The sequence below is a fragment of the Calypte anna genome, chromosome 28 (genome assembly GCF_003957555.1).
Source record: "Calypte anna isolate BGI_N300 chromosome 28, bCalAnn1_v1.p, whole genome shotgun sequence".
Classification (NCBI taxonomy): Eukaryota; Metazoa; Chordata; class Aves; order Apodiformes; family Trochilidae; genus Calypte; species Calypte anna.
The window spans coordinates 4,297,456-4,312,792 of NC_044273.1; the positions used below are offsets into that span (position 1 = coordinate 4,297,456).

Here is a 15,337-nt window from a genome sequence, read left to right on the forward strand (position 1 = left end):
TTTAAAGAAGAGGAAGAGGTTTGCCACCTTTTACTCCCAGTGCTTCAAGCTCAGAGATGCTGCTGAAGGGTTTGATGTCACCCCAGTACCTGCTTGTTCTGCAGAGCTAGAGAAGCACAGCTGGGTGGGATTGTTCAACACTGAATCCAGGGACTTAACTGCTTAGATCTGTGAATTTCTGTGGCTCTTGAGTACCAAAACCCCACCAGCTAGGGTTCGAATTATGCTTTCAAACACCTCTAAGGTTGGCACTCATCTATCACTTTCTCAAATGGCTCTGAAGCATCAAGGATCTGAAAGAAAACATGCTAGGTAGGAATCTGGATCAATAATTTAACTTTTGCAAGTGAATAAAGAGGGCTGAGAAATGATGCTCACACTGAGGATAGGTTAAGTTCCTAGTTTGTGGAAAAAAAACATGCAAAAGTTTAGATTTTGTTTGAGATCCCACTTGTTACTGCAGCTTCTACCAGAGGCTGGGGAACCTGGCAGCGTGGTGTTCATTTAAGGTGTGAAAGCTCTGCTGGGATAGCAGGACAAGGTCTGCACAGAATCATACTCAGAGTGAAATCACCTCCCAGCCTTTGCTCTGCCCTCCCAGGACTCTGGTAACACACTGGGTCCGCACTGGTGCTCCAGGACTAAGCTCAAGTAAGGTGAGCTCCAGCCCTCAGGAAGATGCTGGGAAAGGACTAATCAGAACTGAGCCAATGAGCAAGAAACCTTGTAGAGTTTTCCACTCCCAAAAGGTAGCTGACAGCCCACAGAACACCGGGAAGTCCTCTTGGCAGAAAGATCTGAGTCACAAAGAAAGTGAAGAGAAGGGACAAGAGAGGACAGGGCAGAAACGGGGAAGCATCGTGTGGCAGCGAGAACTCCTGAAGAGGAACCTTAATGCCATGGATGGGGCTGTGGTGACCATTGCCAGGCTCAGAGTTCAAGAACATTTCCTAGGCTGATCTGTCACTCCTACGTCGTGGGGAGAAGGAAATATTCTGCAATATGGCTCATGCTGGGGAGAAGATGAGTCTTTCCTAGCAGGGTAAGGATGCTGTGCTGGAGCACACCGGTGCCCGGGGGTGCAAGGGGCAGGCGGGCAGAGCAGGCAGCTCCCCCTTCCCCTTGGGGTCTGCACCACGCTCTTTCCCTCCTCCCATGCAAAACTAACCCACTCCTCTCCTTTTTTGCAAAGGTGGCCCAACAATGCCCAGCATCTTTTCCTACCAGAGTGCTGAAGTCGATTGGTGTGAGGGAAACTTCGAGCGCTCGGCGGTGATCGCAGAGTACTACAACACCGTGAGTGAAGGAGCATCCCCAGGGCAGGCTGGGGCATGAAGGCAGCCAACTCCAGGCTGTGTTGGGGAGATGAGATGAGGCAACTTTGCTTTCTTTCCTCCTGTTCAGTCCTTTGAATTTCCCGGTGTTTGGAGGGTGTTGGTATGGGGGAGATTTCCTGAGCTGCTGGGGTCAGGGGTGCTTCTGGCTTGTGTGGGGCTGAGTTCCCAGGGAGAAAACTCTGGAGGAGCTCCTTAGCCCAGATTTGTGAGAGCCTGTTCTACCAGTCCTGCAGCTCTCCTGCCAACTGGGTTAAGTCCCACACAGAGCTCATGTATTCCAACAAAATGTACAGGAGTGGCAAAATGAGAGACAGCACTCGCATGAACCGTGTTGGGCAGGTTGGGAAGCTGGAAGTCAAGAGGGAGAAAAGCTGATGCGTGAGCCAGTTTCACCTCCTCTGATCCTTTATTAATCAGACTCCATCCAGTGCCAGTCCCTTGGATGCAGCCTCCTGGCTTACAGCATGGCTGGGAGCATCCAGCATGCAGAGGACTTGGTAGCTGATGGCTCTGTGAGGGTCCTGAGCCCTCAGTGCAATTGCAGGGGTGTGAGGCATCTGGATTTACAACCTCCCAAAGGCCTTGTTTACAACTTTTAGCAATTACTGTCTCACACTAGAAGTTCTTGTTCTCATGGTAATATCTCTTCCTCCATTTTTTTTTCCCCCCAAGCATTTCCTGCTTTTAATAAATTACCTATAATAACAATAATTCCCCCAACCAAGTCCTGAAGCCTCTCGGCTCTAATTGCCCAGCCAGGGTCTCAGAGGAGGGATGTTTGGGCTTCATATGTTTGGGCTTTTTTTTTTTTTGAGACAATTGACAAAAAAAAAATAAATCTGCCAGTCTAGATCAAGCCCTGCTTCCCTCTGGCACCCAACTGAACGTGTTGGGCAGTGCATCCCTGATGGGTGAGCTGAGGAGTGCAGAGGGAGATGGTGCAGAAATCACATCTACTCACAGCACTATTTCAAACATAGGTGGAGATGCCAAATGCTTCTGTGGTCTGGAGGGTCCTTGGCAACACTGAGTAGGGGCTGATTTCCATGTTGACTGATTTCCATGAAGAGCAGGAAGTCTGAAAGTTATTTTTTTTTAATCAGAATTTGTTCTGGGAGATAAGTTTGCCTCACCTCCTAGTTTAGGGTATAGGCAGCATTTTTCAAATGTATATTTGGAGCTGAGACCCCATTTTCACACTAATTTCTGGTGATACACCCCCCAGCCTGCCAAAGTGGATCAGGATTCTTAATACACCACAAGGGTCTCAGGAGCTCCCCAAAAGCACTTAATTCTCTATCTCCTCTTCAGCACGCTGTTGCAGCACACACCAGTTGGTGTGGCCAGATGCATAAATATCTTTCTTAGCATCCAAAGCCCTCTAATTCCCATAAAACATTCACACTTAGCTTCCTAGGTCTCTTTGTGGCACAGGTTTCTAAATGATGTAGCTATTCCTGAAAATCTTGCCCAGGTGCCTAATTTTGGACTGAGGTTCCTCCTAATCACAGCCATCCCTCATGTTTCTGTCCTGCTGGGCTCAGCGAGGTGAATTTTCATGGGCAGGACTCAGACACAGCTTCCTTCCAGGAAAGAAAAGATTTTTCAGTGGATGTTTCCACCCTAAGATGCAAACTCGTGTGACACTGAGGAACACAGGGAGATGTGGGCAGAGCAAACCTTGCAGGATTTTTTCCAGAGATTAAACTGGCCCTTGTTTCTTGTTATATGTGAACACAGGGCACCTCTTTCCCAGAAGAGAAAGAGCTTTTTTTGGTCCCTGCACTGATCTCCTTCTTGCCAGGATCATTTTTACTGTCCCACAGGGCTTCCAGAGCTCTGTGCAGGCAGAGGTTCCACTTCTGCAGTTCCTGGCTTGAGATGCAATTCCCAGTTAGAGAAAGCTGCAGGGCCCCAAACCTGCATCAGGGCCCCAAACCTGCTGGCATGTGATCTCCTGTCCAAACAAGGGGAGACAAAAGAGCAAGCCCTCAAAAAACTATCAGAACATCTGACAAGAGCCCCAAAGGCTGCACCATGCTCAGGGCCAGACCTTGTAACCAGAAGCAGGCAGGGCCATCACCCCCATGGACATGCACACCCTGGGCAGCACTGCCTGGCTCTCCAGGGAGTCCTCTTCATGCTCTGGGCTCTCTTGCAGGCTCAAGACTCCTCGTGTTGTGCCCCAAAAGGGGGATTTTAGAAAGGCTGAGATCCCTGGCTGTCCCTGCTGGCTGGCAGGATGTTGCAGATGCAGCTGGGGCTCAAGGCACTGCAATCCCAACAGCCTGGATCTCCTCTTCTCTCCTCCTTCATTTGTTCCCCATGTTCAGCTTGACTCCTCCTCTGGAGCAAGCTTTGGGGCCTGTCCAGAGACAATTACATCAATATTGACTTCAGCATCAGTGCCAGAGTCTTAGACCAGCTGGAACTCCAGCCAGCTCCTACCCAAGGCCCCTGCACTACTCAATCAGCAGGACAGGGTTGGTTTGTGCCAGGAGCAGCAACATCCTGCTGAGAATTGCTCTGTGCCAGCCACACTCTCTCTCAGGTCTGCTTGGGTTGGATGCTTTTTATTAGAAATCAGCACTGAGGGTATGAGCAGAGAATGTAAACAGTGTCTTTAAGTACCTAATAATGCATGGGGGCTCCTGACTGGATGCAGTTCAGCAACAAAGCACTAACTATTTATAGTGACTCAGTGACCCAGAAATTTATTGTCTTCTGGCTGTTCAGAGGAGAACAGCATTGTGCTACATGAGGGTCATCAGTCAGGGACTTGTCTTCCTCCTCACATTTCTTTCCTGAAATGACTGAGCCAGGGTGCTGGTAATAACACCCAAATCCTCAGCAGCCTCTCTGGCAAAGCAGCAGGAGCTCTGACACCACCATATATTCAGAGCTCCCAGATGCTTTATCAAGATGGGTGGAGATAAACTCAACTGCAGGTGCAAATTCCCCTGATACACCCAGAGAAGCACTCACTTTCTGTCTGTCAGAGTCACCCAGACCCTCACCACAGGCTCAGGAACCCCAGAGCATCACAAACCCAGCACTTTCTCTTGCCTCCTCAGAAAGTCCCTTGCAGAAGTACAGAAGGTCCTTGCCCAGCACCCTGCCAACACTACACTTGGAGCTCTTTCCTGCCCCAAAGTCCTGATATGACTTTGTTGTGTCAGGATGTGGAGCTTCTCAGACTTGAAAAGGGGAGATAAACACTGGCCCAGGCTGCCCAAGGAAGCTGTGGCTGCCCCCTCCCAAGAAGTGTTCAGGGACAGGCTGGATGGGGCCTTGAGCAACCTGGGCTGGTGGGAGGTGTCCCTGCCCATGCAGGGGGGTTGGAACTGGATGAGCTTTAAGGTCCCTTCCAACCCAAACTATATTGTGATTCATCTTCTGCTACACAGATCTGGCTATTAGGAACTTGCTCTACAGGTCTGGAGAGCCTCTGAGGTTCTCCCTTCTGTCTTCAGCCCCGTGGGCTCTCCTTAGATAAAGCTGGTTTGCTGGCCTGGGAGTGAATGGGTGCACTGCAATGAGTCTTGCAGAAATCTCCTTTCACTGCAGAAAATACCTGTCTTGAGTAAGGCCCAGCACGTGCCTTGTTGGCTGCCACATTGCTGCCCTGCTCACAGAGCCAGGCAGGGCTCTGCAAACCAGCATCTCCTGTCCCAGGCTGTCCCAGAGGTTTGTTCTCACCCTGTCATGGCTGGAGATGAAAACAGGTTCCCTGCAGGTCTCTCACTCCATCTTAGGCTGCAAAGTGCCAAGCTGCAGAAGCCCTGGGGCCTTTCTCATGATCCTGCTAATACACCAGGATTACAGCCATGTCATTGATCCCAGTCTCACTTTCCTCTCAGTGAAAAAAGCAAATGCCACTACAGGCAGGCTTGGCTGAGGCACCTGGAGCAGTAACTCACACTTGTTAGGAACTGGGGACATCACACTGAGCTCACAAAGTGGAAAACCACAGGGCTGAGTCACTTTCACAGCTCAAATCACACCTTGGCTCCATCCCCACTCTCTGGTCACATCTCCTGGTGCCTCCTGACCAGTACAACCCAGCTGGATGCTTGACCCAGCAGTAGAAGTCGTGCTGGGAGGACCCAGCATAAGCAGAGACTCTGGAAAAATTTCCAAGTGGGAGTGCTGGGAACAAAACCCCCCTCATCACATTAGAGATGAAGCTTGCCACATCCCAGAGGGAAGATGTAAGACACCACTTACAAACCAGGGCTTGGATTGGATGGGTGAGGGAGGACCCTTTGTCATCCCCAGATGCAGTTTTGAAGCAGCTCTCCCCTACGCTCAGAGTTTGGCTGCTCTGCAAGGAATCTCTATCTTTTTGACCCTGTTGGCACCATTCCCCTGATCATCCCTCCCCTCTGCTATCTGATCTTGCACATCTCACACTGAATTAATGAAGTGATAACAGTGCTATCATGTAATTAGTGGCACTGTTGCAATGCCCAGTGCAGCAGGGATTCAGAGCTCTCCACGCAATCTCCAGCTCCCACATTTCCTCACTTGGATGTGCATGCTGCCACTTGCACCCTGCTGCCTTTTCTATGAGAATTTCCTCTCCTCTTGCTGTCCCTACTTGTTTTCTGAAAAAAAAAAAACCAAACCTCTTTATCCATTTCACAAGGAAAGAAATGTTTGTGACACAGTTGTTACTTGAACACACAGTTTGGGTTTTCGATCATTTCGAACAGTTTGACCTCAAGTGTGCAAGTGGGACCAGCACTTTTCTTTTCATAACTGGAAGGGGAACAGGCCTGGATTTGGCTTTAAGCACTGATAGACTTGGCACCCCTACACTTGGCCTGAGAATCGCTGTTAATAGGAGCATCAACTTGTTTCATGAAAGCCTTAGCAAGATTCAAGATTAATCTCCAGGCGTTAAAGGGAATGGAGACCTTACACAAAGTGTCAATTGTTTTTCCCTCTGCAATATGAGTGTGTGTGTGTGTCATATCCCTGTGATGTGCAGACCTCTGACTGTAAACTTAGATCCCACAGGACATGACAATACATGACACAAGCCAAGTGTCAGCTTTGCAGCTTACCTGGTGCATGTTTAAGGGCTGCAGAGGGGGGAGCCTCCACCTATGGATGTCAGTTTCCAGGCTTGGGGTCTGGGTCATCATCTTGCTGGAAGATGAAAGCAGAAGGATTGTCTGGGTGTGATAAAAGTCACCCTGGTTGCTTGCCAGAAGGTATTTTAGCAGATGGCTCTGCCCTGCTCTTCCAAAGCCCCAAAGAAAGAGCTGTCTGGCAGGTAAAATGTAACACCAGGGGCCCAACCTTTTGTAAGCAAGAAAGACTTTCCCTGTGGAGTCTGTGCTTCCCTGTGGTACCCCTTTCCTAGCTTTGCAAATGCAGGTGGAGAGGCCAGGCTGAACACCCACTTAGGTTAAGGGTTATCTCCAACTTCATCCCCCAACAGTTCCAGGCCTGAGCCATCAGCCAGGTCCAGATTTTGGCACTTGCTGCTCCTCCCCAGCTCCCACATTTTGCCCATCAGCATCTGGCACCCCCCAAAGCACTGGCACCTTTTGAGCACCCCAGCAACAGCCTGAGCCCCAACCCTCCCTCCCCAGACAGACCAAAGCCTGTCCATGAAGCACTTCTGCAGAGCTGAAAACTGGGGCAGAATAATTTCTCTGCATTCATTTGCTAGGTATGCTTAAAGGAGGTTTATGACTTCATGTAATTACTAGTGTCCAGAAATCTTCCCCCCCCTAGGCCAGGTGGCTTCACACATGACACTACAGGATGTCACCTCAGTCCTGCCTATTCCCACCTCCCAGCGTCCTGCTTGTCCTGCTCCTCCCCATCACACCCACTCCCAGTTAAGGAGGATTTTCCTGACAGGATCTTGCTGTGCTGGCCCAGCTCCTCACAGGCTGCTGGCTGAAAGGGGCAGGAACCATCCAGGGAATTTTTGGGCTGACAGGAGAGAGATTTGGCTGGAAACAGAAGAGCTTTGACAACTTGCCTGAAGACACCAGGCAGATGAAGCTAAACCATCACCCAAAAGGGACACACCAGGTTCTCCTGGACTTGCTGGCCTCAGAGGTGCCTGCAGGGAGAGCCCAGATGTCTGCAGCCCTCTTCAGCCCACGGCCCTTCCAGTTCCAGCCTTAATTCTCAAAAACCACCTCTGCCTCTCCCTGTGCCAAGAGCAATACCCGCTTCTACACCATGTTTCTCACTTGAGATCAGTATCCTTTTCACTGACAAGATACCCAGGCCCACGGTGGGATGGAACTTGCCCAAGATCATGCAATAAGCTGAATGCTCCTCTTGTTTTGCAGATCAGCAATGTGAGCTTCTTTCTCCTTGCTCCTGCCCTGCTCTACCTGAACCGGCAGTACCGGCAGCAGCGCGCCTTGCCCATGTATTTTGTCTCTGCCCTGCTCATCTGTGTAGGTGGGTGCCAAGGTTGTGAGGAGACCATACAGGTTGCCAGAGTATCTGTCTGTTCATCTGGAGGCTGGTTCCTGGTGGCTGAAGCACAGGGGCAACCCAGGGTGGGGAACCAAGCAGCCAGGTCTGTTGGGAGTCCAGCAGCTCAGGGTTCCTGCTGGCACCCAGCCCAGTGAATTCCTGTGGGTGCTGTGGGCACTGACTCACTCCACTGACATCAAGGTCCATGTCCTGCTCTTCAGGAACAGTGTGTCTTTAGGAAAGCCCCCCAGGAACTCCCCAGGCCTGGCAGACTTGTGCAAGGATGGGGCTTTGCTGACAGAAGGTGTCCTTGGTCCTTGCAGGTATCTTCTCTACATATTTTCACATGACCCTGAGTTATGTGGGACAACTCTTGGATGAGCTCTCCATCCTCTGGGCACTGGCTGTGGCATATTCCTTTTGGTACCCAAAGGTTTACTTCCCCAGGTTCATCAAGAGCAGGTAGGACTCAGAGGGACACAAGGTTCTGAGGGGAGGGCTGGGACATTGACATTGATGCCTGTGACCCACAGATCCCCCTCCTAGCTCACAGCCAGCACCCTGCAATGGGTCAGCCCTGTGGTTAATGCAGTTTGCTTTGGGATCAGCCCATCCATCACTCACTGGTGGGTGTGCTAAGAGAGCAAGAGCAGGAAACCCTTCAGATGGGGAAGGGCTGTGCTGGGCTCCTGCCAACTGGAGCTGCTTGTCTTTGTGAAGCTGCAAAGGAAATATTGCAGGGAGAATTTAAAAATTAATGAAGAAATTAAATGTTCCTGAGCACTGACATGCAGCTACCCAGGCTGCCAAACCCTTATACCATCCCCTGCCAGTCACAGGGAGCTTTCCCTGAAGGCTGATGGGGTTTCCCATAGGACAAGCTGGTCCAAGTTAACATCCCACATTTTGAAGGTTGCTGGCTGGGCCCGAGGGGCTCAGCAGAAAGGCTGAGGGGTCCTGGGGGAGCAGGGAGCAGCAGAAAGAGGAACCCAGCAGGGTTTTGCTCAGAGGGTGTCCCATCCTGGCAGGCTTGCTGGAGCCCTCTATGTCAGCCCTGCTAGGAGCCTTGCAAAGGTTTGCTCCAAGTCTGCTCTTCCCATGCCACAGGGGAGGTCACCAAGAGTTCAGTGTGGAGACAAGGCTGGGGGAGAGAGGAAGGGACTTGAGAAGAGATTTGCATGTGAAAGGCCCCTCTGAGCCCTATTGTTGTGCAGTCAGCCCAAACCTGCAGGGCTGCTCGGCTCAGGCCCCTGCCCACCACTGCTGGAACTCCAGCTTTGCAGCCCTTCCCTGTGCAAAGCCTTTGCCTCTTGGTGCTCCTCCCCGGCATCATCAGGAAAGTGCAGGAGATACCTTCTGGGCTGTGTTGCCTGCTCCCTCATGGACTAACTAGGTGGATTTGAGCAAAGCACAAATATAAACAGATACCTCAGCCTTCCAGCCAGGACTACTGCAGAGGCTGAGATGTGCAGAGCTTGGAGGTGCTGGAGAAGGGTTTCCTCTCTCAGGAAATGAGCAGGACCTCTCTCATCCTTATCCTTCCATACTGTGAACCTCGGGGGCACTGACACTCACTCCCAACTCCCTTTAGGAAACAGTTCTTCTGGTTGAGTGGTGTCACCACTGTGGTCAGTACCTTGATGTCCTTCATCAAACCAGCCTTCAATGCCTATGCCCTCAACTGCATCGCCTTCCACCTGCTGTACCTGACATGGCGTGAGCTGAAAAAGTAAGGAGGGGGCTGTGGGGGTGTTGTCTGCAGCTCCAGGGCTCCTGCCAGGCTCACAGCTGGCAGTGACTCTGTGCACCACATGAAGTGGGCAGAAGTTGTCATCAGCCACATGCTGGACCATCAGGTCTGCAAGGAATTGGGGCAGCCTGGGAGGGATCAGGAAGAGGCAGAGGAAGGACTGTGGGCAGTGGGAAAAGAGGAGGCCAACTGCCCCAGGTGCCACTCAGAATGGGGACAATCCATGGGATAAGTGCATCTTCTCATCCCCAGCTGCCATCTCTGCAGTTCTTTCCTCTTTGTGGGGAATTCGGGGCCCAGTGTGGGGTTGGGAGAACCTTGCAGGACGTGAGGAGAGAGATGGGAGTGCCTTAGCATCTCCTAACACCATCTTCACCCACAGAAAGCCAGAAAGCCCCACTGCAGAGTGAGACATCCCAGTTCTTATGATCTGATGAATACTCTCCAGAAGAACCATGCTGGGTTTTGCTCTGTTGCATTAACACTGCAGACAGGAGGCAGCCCTCTTCAAAACTCTCTTTCCTTCCAACATGATGTTCCATTCCCTCTCCCTTGCTGTGTCTTCCAGGTGCAATGACAAAAGGGTTCACCGGATGGCTAAAGTCATGGTTGTGTGGTGGGTGCTGGCCATCAGCAGCTGGCTAAGTGACAGGTGGCTCTGTGGGCTCTGGCAGGCCATCAACTTCCCCTACTTCCACAGCTTCTGGTAAGGGCTCCAACACTGAGGTAGGAACCTCAGCTCGAACATTTCAGGGGCTGAAGAGCCACAGCTAAGGAGAGATGGCAGCAGGGGTGTCACAGTCAACCACAGAGCAGCCACATCTCTGCCAAACCATCTCTTCCTTCCCTCTGCCACTATTGATGCTGCTCCTCGACCTGGTCCAAACCAAGGATTTGATTCTAATCACCTTTTAATTATCTCTTACTGCTTTAACCAGCCAAAAATTGTTTTGCAAGGGAAATGGTTCTGAGTCCCTCCAGGTGAGCAGTTTGCTCTCCAAGGGCTTCACCTGCTGGCAGGAGGCTGCATGCAGTGCATTGCTCTTTGAGTTGTTTCAACAGCCAGCCAGGAAGGCAGCGATTTGCTTGAGCAAGACATTTCAGTGCCTGTCCAAGCGTGGCTGGAAGGGCTGCACACAGCTTGCAGTCCCAGATTCCTCCTCACAAATCACTGGGGTGACTGGGACAGGTACCCAGCACTGCTGGGCTCAGCCAGGCAGGGAGGAATGGGTGGTTTGGTTTGGGGCTTAAGTCCCCTGTGTCACCACTCTGCCAGGAATTGCCCCAGCCCCAGCTACCAGAGCTCTTCCAAGATTTCCCCATGGGCACAAACCCTGCAGGACCCTTCAGCCCTTGTGAATCACAGGATTGGGACCTTTGCTTGCCAATGCAGTACCCCTCAGCTTTCCCCTCATATTGGCACCACTCCAAGGTGCAGGAGGAGCACATGGAGTTATCCCTGTCCAACAAGTGTCTTTTTTGGTTTCCTTACCAGGCACGTGCTGATAGCCATGTCCCTCCTCTACTGCTGCCCACTGGTCATCTACTTCGATGTCAACTACGAGATGCCAGCATTCAAGCCAAAGCTAGAATATTGGCCTGGTGACTCTTGGCCTATCGTGGTGCCTTATGTCACCCTGGAGGAACCCCACAAGCAGTGTTAGATGCTCCCTCAGGCAGGGGGTGTGATGCACACGTGTGTGTCTGCACAGGGAGCACCTCTGCACGCCTGCTCCTCCGACAAGGGCAACGTGGCTGGGGCAGGGAGCAGCTGAGACCTCCTGATGCCAGGCATGAAGCAGGCTGGGAGCCCACAGGTGCCTCAGAAGGGTCTGCCCAGACTGGCATCTGGGGAACTGAAGATCTCTTCCTCCAGCAGATCCTCTCTGAGAAGGGGAGGAGGATGGTGCTGCTTCTGTGTCTTCTGCATTAGTCAAGCAGCAGAACCCTTTGCTGTCGAGGGCACAGTGGAGAGCATAGAAACCAAACTGGTGAGAGCTGGGTTTGTTGGGGCTGCTCTAATTATTATTATTAATGTTATTTATTGATGTATGTGGTCTTACTCAGGAGAGCTGTGCAATAAAGCTATGGACACTGCCTTGCACTGAGCCCCTTTCTTTGCCCTGGCTGCACCACTTCCCCCTTTATCACCATCACATCAGTCACTCCCACAGAGAGGCAAAACTCCCCCTGACCTGGGGAGAGAAGTTTGGGCTGAGTGACAGCACAAAAGGGGTTCTGCTAGCCCAGGTCCTGGCATGCTCTACCCCATCTTCAACTCCCAGTACTCCCCGCAGCTTTGACAGTCTCCAGTTCCCCGAAATGGGATTGTAACAAGGCAGGGGTTGGTCTCTGCTCCCAATTAAGGAGTGATAGAATGAGAAGAAATGGCCTCAAGTTGAGCCAGGGGAGGTTTAGTTTGGATATTAGGAGCAATTTCTTCCTTGAAGGGGTTGTCAGGCCCTGGCACAGACTGCACAGAACTGTGGTGGAGTCCCCATCCCTGGAGGGATTTCCAAGCTGTGGAGATGGTGCTGAGAGCCATGGGTTAGTGGTGGCCTTGGCAGTGCTTGGGGAACAGTTGGACTGGATAATTTGAATGGTCTTTTCCAGCCCAAATGATTTCTTGGTTGTATCACTTCTCAGCTTGCTGAAAGGACTGGCTAGTGAGAGAGAGTGAGGTAAGGAGCCAAGGCATTAGATAAATAAATATCTTGGTACCTTTGCAAGAACACAGAGAAGGTGTAAAGCCTCAGAGAAAGATCACTGCTGTGCCACAGGTACAGGGGTGCTTTCCAGGTTCTTCCCACAGTGTGATAATGACAAAGTTGCTCCCAGAGACACGGGAAAAGCTCCTGTTGTCTGAGTCCTGCTGCAGCACGGTGATGAGTTCAACCACACCATGGGGTTTGGTTCTTGCACACCCAGCGGGGACTGTTCTCTGGAGAGCACCCAGAGGCTGGCAGTGTGGCTGAGATTGTCTCCCTGCAAGGCAGCCAGGACAAGGTAACCTCACTTCAGGGGCCTCAGGCTTTTTGAGCCCCTATGAGTGAAATAAAAGCACCCTGGGCTGATCTTCCAAGGCAGAAGGTGCTGTGCCTGCACCACGGCGCTCCCCTAGCTGCTGCTGCCTCGTGGGTCTCTCTGCAATGGTCCCCAGAGCCACTAGATGGCAAATTTGACTCGGGAACCCCGAGAAATCCTTCATCTTACAAAGGGGATGCCTTGCACAAGGACTGAAGCCCCAGGCCTGCTGCTCCCCCTGCCCTCCCCATCACCCAGCCCCAGGGCCAGACACCTCTCTGCCATCACGGCCACCGATGAGACACCTGCACAAGGAGCAGGACAAGGAGGATCGGGAGCCTCAGCCTTTGTCTGCCCTTGCCTGGTGGTGCTGATGCCCCCCTCCTCCTCTCTTTGCCTCTTTGTCTCTCCAGCATGCCAGCACTCTCTCTCCTCACCCTCCATCGCTCCTTTTCTCTGACCTTCCCCGTTTCGCTCTCCCCTCCCCCCTTTTCCTCACCCCTTCCCCAGCCCATCACATTCTCCTGCAGCCTATTAATAACTTCTGGGCAATTACACCGGGGCCCCGCTGGGCTCGGCCCCTCCGTCGCCGCTGCCCACGCAGCCACCGAAACACGCCGGCAGCAAGTTCAAAAGTGCAGCGGGGCTTTCACAGCCCCTCGGCCCGTCAGGGGGTGGAGGAGGAGGCTGGAAAAAGAAAGGAGGCCGTTGCCAGGGAGCCTGGCACAGGAAAAAGGGGGTCACCTTCACCTCCGACGGGACCGCCGGAGATGGGACGGGTGCCAGCAGCCCCGCCGGCAGGAGATGCCGAGAGAGCCACGGAGGGATGGAGGCTACGGAGTGGGCCAGGAGGGCTAATTAATTGGCCACCTCTGGGCTTGGGGCTGGTGTGATGCTCGGCAGAGAAAGCCAGCGGCTAAATCCCGCCGGGTGGTATGGTAATAAGGGAGGTGTCCGGGAGCCGCTGCCCTGAGAACAATGTTGGTGCAGTTGAGTGACTGAAACAGCGCCCGGTGGCAGCCGGGGCAGCGTTAAAAATGCCCATTCAAGCAGAGCAAGACTTGGAGAGGCCTCGTGGGGATCTGAAACCCTCGGGGATTTCTGGATGAAGCCAAAAGTTGAATTCCCAGCCCTGGGAAGCTGGGGGAAGAAAGAAAAAGGAAAGGAAAAAAAGGGAAAGGGAAAGGGAAGGGAAGGGAAAGGGAAAGGGAAAGGGAAAGGGAAAGGGAAAGGGAAAGGGAAAGGCAAAGGCAAAGGGAAAGGGAAAGGGAAAGGGAAAGGGAAAGGGAAAGGGAAAGGGAAAGGGAAAGGGAAAGGGAAAGGGAAAGGGAAAGGGAAAGGGAAAGGGAGAGGGAAAGGGAAAGGAGAGGAAGAGGGAAGAGAAGAGAAGAGAAGAGAAGAGAAGAGAAGAGAAGAGAAGAGAAGAGAAGAGAAGAGAAGAGAAGAGAAGAGAAGAGAAGAGAAGAGAAGAGAAGAGAAGAGAAGAGAAGAGAAGAGAAGAGAAGAGAAGAGAAGAGAAGAGAAGAGAAGAGAAGAGAAGAGAAGAGAAGAGAAGAGAAGAGAAGAGAAGAGAAGAGAAGAGGAAAGGAAAGGAAAGGAAAGGAAAGGAAAGGAAAGGAAAGGAAAGGAAAGGAAAGGAAAGGAAAGGAAAGGAAAGGAAAGGAAAGGAAAGGAAAGGAAAGGAAAGGAAAGGAAAGGAAAGGAAAGGAAAGGAAAGGAAAGGAAAGGAAAGGAAAGGAAAGGAAAGGAAAGGAAAGGAAAGGAAAGAAAGGAAAGGAAAGGAAAGGAAAAAGAAACCCACAAAAGCAGCAATAAAAGCACTGCAGTGCCCAAGGCAGGGCCTCCTGCTCCAAGCAGGGCTGGAGCCTGAGAGAGCAAAGCATCACTGACACTGGTGTGTGTGACACTGGTGTGTGACACTGGTGTGTGACACTGATGTGTGACACTGGTGTGTGACTGTGGTCTGGGGGTCCCTGGAGCTGCACAGAGTTACCTGAGGCTGGGCTCACACCTCCAAATGGTCCCTGAGCACCTGGGGATGCTCTGTCCTTCCTGCCAGGGAGCCCCAGCTCCAGGTTGTGGGTGCAGAGCTGGCAAACACCCCATGGAGCAGCAGAGCTGTCAAAGGGATCCTTCAGGAATCACCAGCACACTGAAGGGGTAAAGTTGGGAAAGTTCAGAGGGTGAAAGGCAACAGTGGCTCTGGGGGGACCTTCTGCAGTGGGGCCCTGGGTTGTGTGAGCACCTCTGAGGGAGGAACCAACCACCTTGCTCAGGGCAGGATCATGGAGAGCTGCAAACCTCCCCACTCAGGGGGTTAAGACTGGTCAAAATTAAACTTTTCCTTATTTTTGCCAGCTGAGCCTGAACTCGGATCATTTCGTTGATTTGGGTCTCCACGTGGCTTCTAAGCCACAAGAGAAGAGCCAAGAGAAAGAGCAGGAATGAGGAAGAAAATAGAGGCTGCTCCTGGCAGATTAAAGAGATTGTGAAACTACGGCAGAAGTTGAGTCTGTTTGGTGCAATTGCAACACAAATGAAATAATAAAGTTGATAAGGCACCAGTCCTGCAGCATCAAGGATTAACATTTACCTGTTCTGCTGCACCAAATTGCCTCCTGCTGTTCACAGGATTTGGCTCACGGACTGGAAACTTCTCAAGGCAGAGTGATTTATCTGTAAAGGACATTGCACATTCCTGGACCTGCATAAATAATGCAAAAGTAATTAATAATAACCCAGTCTCTGCTCTAAACAATGCCAAGAAATTGTT

General features: G+C 51.8%; 1 protein-coding gene across 1 annotated transcript; it reads left to right on the top strand.

Annotated features, from left to right (window-relative positions):
• The first annotated feature begins 1,203 nt into the window (after positions 1-1,203).
• ACER1 (alkaline ceramidase 1) lies at positions 1,204-11,204 on the top strand. The gene is made up of 6 exons (XM_008500959.1): positions 1,204-1,296; positions 7,658-7,772; positions 8,114-8,252; positions 9,382-9,519; positions 10,109-10,246; positions 11,036-11,204. The coding sequence occupies exons 1-6, from the start codon at positions 1,204-1,206 to the stop codon at positions 11,202-11,204; spliced, it is 792 nt and encodes a 263-aa protein (XP_008499181.1).
• The last annotated feature ends 4,133 nt before the right edge of the window (positions 11,205-15,337 follow it).